The 5,012-nt window shown below is 49.0% G+C and overlaps 1 protein-coding gene across 3 annotated transcripts; it reads right to left on the reverse strand.

Annotated features, from left to right (window-relative positions):
• Positions 1–536: 536 nt before the first annotated feature.
• Positions 537–4,338, reverse strand: Nudt16 (nudix (nucleoside diphosphate linked moiety X)-type motif 16). 3 transcript variants are annotated; one of them, NM_029385.2, is made up of 3 exons: positions 2,848–3,010; positions 2,498–2,767; positions 543–1,715 (listed from the first exon to the last, which is right to left on the reverse strand). In NM_029385.2, the coding sequence occupies exons 1-3, from the start codon at positions 2,983–2,985 to the stop codon at positions 1,536–1,538; spliced, it is 588 nt and encodes a 195-aa protein (NP_083661.2). In that variant the 5' UTR covers positions 2,986–3,010; the 3' UTR covers positions 543–1,535. The 3 variants fall into 3 exon arrangements, with proteins under 3 accessions (XP_030100551.1, XP_006511908.1, NP_083661.2); XM_030244691.1 differs by having other exon boundaries at positions 537–1,715; positions 2,498–4,338; XM_006511845.4 differs by having other exon boundaries at positions 537–2,767; positions 2,848–3,044.
• Between the last annotated feature and the right edge of the window lie 674 nt (positions 4,339–5,012).

The following is a 5,012-nucleotide window of genomic DNA, read 5'->3' on the forward strand; positions in this document are numbered from 1 at the left end:
ATGTAATTGAGGAAAATACATAATAATAAAAAATATTTTAAAAAAAAGAAACTTCTTTCCAATACCCAGCAAAACTCTCAATTACCACAGATGGAGAAACCACAGTATTCCATGACAAAACCAAATTCATACAATATCTTTCCACGAATCCAGCCCTTCAAAGGATAATAAAGGGAAAACTCCAACACAAGGAGGGAAACTATGCCCTAAAAAAAGCAAGAAAGTAATCTTTCAACAAACCTAAAAGAAGATAGCCACATGAACAGAACAACAAAAATAACAGGAAGCTACAATTACTTTTCCTTAATATCTCTTACTATCAATGGACTAATTTCTCCAATAAAAAGGCATAGACTAACAGGAACTTCTTTCCAAATCCCTATGTGATTTCTCCCTTCCTTTCCCTTCTTCCATTTTTACTAGGGCCTTTTCAGATGAACCCAAGTGAAAGAATGTCAACAGAATGCTTACAAACTCAGGCATCGCAAACCTTAGCCTATCTTTCCCAGCTGAAGTCATTGAAGCCAGACAGCTGCTTTTTTTTAATTGGTGTTTTACTGGGACACAACAACCACAAATTTATACATCATGCAGATAAGTTTGACGTGGCAGAGTAAAGGGTTCCCACGGACACCATGTGACTGAAGGGGCTTCTACTTCTTACTGTGTAGTGCTCTTTATGATGCTGTGTGCTCACTCCTCACTGTGAAGTCTTAAAGACAAGAGCAGTGGGTCTCTATTTCTGTCACCATACCTAGCACTGAGCAAGTATTAACCTGTACCTTTTGAAAAAGCTCTGGAACTTGGAGGCCCAGATATCAGCCTACTCTTCCAGATGCCTCTAGGTTTTTTTTTGTTTTTGTTTTTGTTTTTTTTTGGTTTGTTTGTTTGGTTGTTTTTTTTTAAGCAGGGCAGGCTAGACAGAGACAATGGGAGCTCAAAGATGAACACGCAGGAAGACAGGTATCAGGACTGAGGTCTCAGGCCTCCTAAGAAGCCCTTGACAATTCCAACTCTCAGTTAGAGCGCAGGGCTGGGTAGGCCCTTACGTCACTTTCTGAAACCCACTGCTCTGCTCAAGCCCCAGGTAACACAGGACAATTCTCAGAAAGAAGCCATCTCCTTTGCTTCCCTAACAGGCATGGGTTGGGCTGGACACAGGACAGCAGCCTTACAGCGGATGGGGAAGAAACCCTCCCATTTACCCGGAAGGAGTGGGATGTGCCAAATGCCACATCATGGTTAAACTGGGCAGATGACAGTGTGTCAGGCTGTGTGTGACCACGAACTACACATATACATACCTGGAGCTTCCAGGCTGTTTGTCCATGTATAAGGCAGGACTCTGGGATACTACAAAGGCCTTTTATCCCTAATGCCACCAGACAAGGTGTTCCGTTGAAAACAGTGCATATCCTTCCCTGTTGCTAATCTGGCACCACCTACAATCCTTTATACCCCAAAGAGAGACCACTTGTCCTTCCCTCCCTCATACCAAGGCCCTCTGGGTTCCAGGGGTCCATGCTGGTCCGATTCTACTTAGAATCTGGGATCTTTAGTTTTGCAATAATGCCAGGATCCAGAAGTTTCAAGTCCTGAAGGGCTTCTAGTAGCTGCTCTCGGGCAGCTCCAATGAAGGAATTCTCCAGAAAGGCAGGCAGGCCTCCCTCACCATCACGGAGGACGTACAGGGGTACCCGCACCAGGCCCAGCACCTATGAAAAGGAGACATCGGACAAGTGGGACCTCAAGAACCTCAACACATTACCTTATCTACCTTGGAACAGAACTCTCCAGAGAAGAGCCAAGCAGAACCGGGCCTAATAATCACACCTCAGGAGAGCTTAGAGAGCCAAACTCTGTGGACAAGTGAGCCACGCTGGGTTCCAAGCTCCATCCGTGCCAATCCTTCTCCATCCTTTTCCTCACCCTTACTGGCGACGGCCTCCAGGAGGCATGCCTGGCTGTAGCAGTATTTCAAAACTCAGAACTCACACCACTGTATAGGTAGCACTTGGGTGCTCAAGAAAAATGCAAATACCCAAGTATTCCTCTGACATCCTTACCCAACTCAAGTGATTCCAATGGACTGTTCAGTCTAAACACTGTCAAAGTGTGCGCACTAATCAGTTTTAATAGCGCTCTCACTCCCAGGTTCAGGGTCACCTCTACACACAGGCGTCCCTAGCATTAGACTCACTGTCTGCTTAAGGGAAATATGAACCCAAAGTCAAGAGCTTAGGGTATCATGTGCACTAGCATAGAGCTGGAGAGACCTTTGGATGTGTGTTCTAAAAAGCTCTCTGCAGGGGCCGCTAAAGGTGGCCGAGTAGGTGGTATTATCTAGCCTGGAGATGACCAAGATCCCAACTAGTTCATGCCACTTGAAAGAATTCAAAGTCGGAGGGTCAAAATCTCCTCCACCCAGTGGCTTTTCTCGGTAAGGGGATTGGGGGAGGACAGACTGGAGCTGGAGTGGATCCCAGGCTGGTCCCACCTCCAGCCCATGGTCCTTGGCTTGAGGTGCCCTGGCTTCCACAGCCTGCAGCTGTTCCAGAGTCAGGCGCTTGGCATAGAAGTGGGCCACCACGCGCGGTCTGGCCGCGATGTGTGAGCTGCGGTAGTCAGAGCGTTCAACGCGGAAGGCAGACATCGCTTCGCCCAGCTCCTCGCGCAGTTCCCGGTTCAGCCCGTCCTCCAGGCAGCTGTCCTGCGCGTCCACGAAGCCGCCAGGGAAGCCCAGGCGCCCGTCAAAGCGCATCTGCATCTGGGGGAGGAGGGTATGATGGTTGGCCCGGGCTCGCGAGCCCTGGGGCGGGGGAGCGGCCGTGCATGACGCGTCCTCACCAGCACGGCGAAGCGCATCGGGATGCGGCCGAACAGCTTGCGGGGGTCGGGCGCGTAGAGCAGCGCATGGCAGGCGTGGCGCCAGTCCGGCCCGAGCGCCAGGGCCTCGCTGAGCTCCACTTTCCGATGCCCCTCCATCTCGAGGCTCGCACTTCCGGGTTCTTGCAGAGGCCAGCGCCTCGGGGCGGAGCTTTGCGAGACTCCGCATCAGCCAATCAGGATGGGTCTCTCAGGAGCTCCGAAGACACCCTGGATTGGCCCTTAGGCTAGGGTGGGGCTGAAGGCTTGGTAAGGTCAGGCTCAGGCCGGAGGTGTTTTGGAACCTGAGTTAGAATTTACGCAGGAGTTCTGCCAGTGCAAAGGACAACGTATTTTTTAGAAAACGGTTCTGGGTTGGTCCGTTCATAACAAAGAGTCTAGGGATGGGAGGAAGGTAGTCTGGCTTCAGAACTTATTCCTAGCCTAGCGTGATGGGGGAAAGGAGAGGTGGGTGTAACAAGTCTTGAGTGGTGGAAATGTGGGGATTGACTGATTATAAGAGGGCACAGGGACAGAGCTAACACATTTGGGGAAGGGGAGTGGCCAATGGATGTGGTTACAACAACCAACTGCATTGGCTGTGGGCTCTGGGTAGTGATGTGGCGCCTGGTACATGGAAAATGACATGGAAATGTCACAGGTCACACAGTAAGATTGGGGAGGGGTGGCTGGCTGAGGAAATAAAGCACAGAAAAGAGTGGGGAGGAGTCAGACAGGACACCCCACCACCACCACACTAGGAGTAAATTAAAATACCCTCAGAACTTTAAATTGTGAAGAAAAATAGGAAAGAGATGGGGGACACTCAATGCCTAATGCTGAGATCCTGGCATTCAGGATCCTTCACCTCAGCTAGGCTGCCCCACCTGAAGTTGAGTCCATATATCAAGAACCTGTATGTATTTAAGGAAGGGAAGAGGTGACACTCAAAGAAGATCTGACTTCAGGTCACAGCCTGGACTTGAAAGTTTGTTGTAGAGCTCAGAACTCACCCAGATACAGGCTTGTGACTTTAGTAGAAGCCACTCAACCCTCTCAGGTTCCCAGTTAAGGACCTGTTAGTGGAGGTGGAACCAGCGTAGTATGGGAGTAAAATTCTCCTCAGAGCCAGACATATGGTAAATGCAGCCATTCTTGGATTCGAGGGTGGAGGTTCGATGCTGTGTCTTATGTCAAAGATTGAGGCCAGCATCCTAAGAATAAGGGCACCATCAGGAAAAGCCTGTGGACATCTTGCCTCAGTCCCCTGAGTCGCAGGGCAGAGATGCCATTGACTGAGGCAGTCACATCATGGTGAGTTAGGTGCGATACAGATGCCATTACTCAGATAACATCCAAGGGACAGGCAAATCATCCTGGTCAAACATTATCACCTGGCAACAAGAAGGAGAAGGAGGAGGAGGAGGAGGAGGAAGAGGAAGAAGAGAAGAAGAAGAAGAAGAAGAAGAAGAAGAAGAAGAAGAAGAAGAAGAAGAAGAAGAAGAAGAAAGAAGCTTATAAAACCCTTCATATCTTCCAATTCCAGAGCCCCACCCCAGGCCAATTTCAAGAAAAAATTCCTGGTGGTAGTAAGAGGACACGGTGGTTCTTTTGTTTTGTTTTCTGGATGTGTGCAGTGTATGTGCATGTACAAATGTATGTGTGTTCAAAAGACACGTAGGCTCATGTTCACATGTGTGTGGAGGCCAGAGGTCAATTCTGAGTGTCTCTGGGTGTCTCTCTCTACTGCCAGCCCCCCTTATTTTTTGAAAGTGACTAATGCACTGAGCTCACTAACGGTCTACAATATCTGGTCAGTAAACTCTGGGGATCCCCCGTCTCCCCTTCTCCCAGTGCTAGAGTTACAGGCACGCCCACTATGCTTGGCTTTTGTGGGGGTGCTAAGGATCCAGACTCAGACCTTCATGCTTGTAAGGCAGAGAATGTATAGACTAGGACATCTTCCCAACCTGGCTTTTAAAGACACACCATTTGAAAAGCCACCATGACCGATGTGAGGGAGCCCGAACAAATTACATGCGCCCCCCCCCTTATTTATAAAGAAACCAGACTTATCTCGGGGCTACAGTATTGTACAGAGTTAACACAGAGCCTCATGCAAACAGAGTGATAAGAAATATGGTGTT

This window comes from Mus musculus, chromosome 9 (assembly GCF_000001635.26).
Source record: "Mus musculus strain C57BL/6J chromosome 9, GRCm38.p6 C57BL/6J".
Classification (NCBI taxonomy): domain Eukaryota; kingdom Metazoa; phylum Chordata; class Mammalia; order Rodentia; family Muridae; genus Mus; species Mus musculus.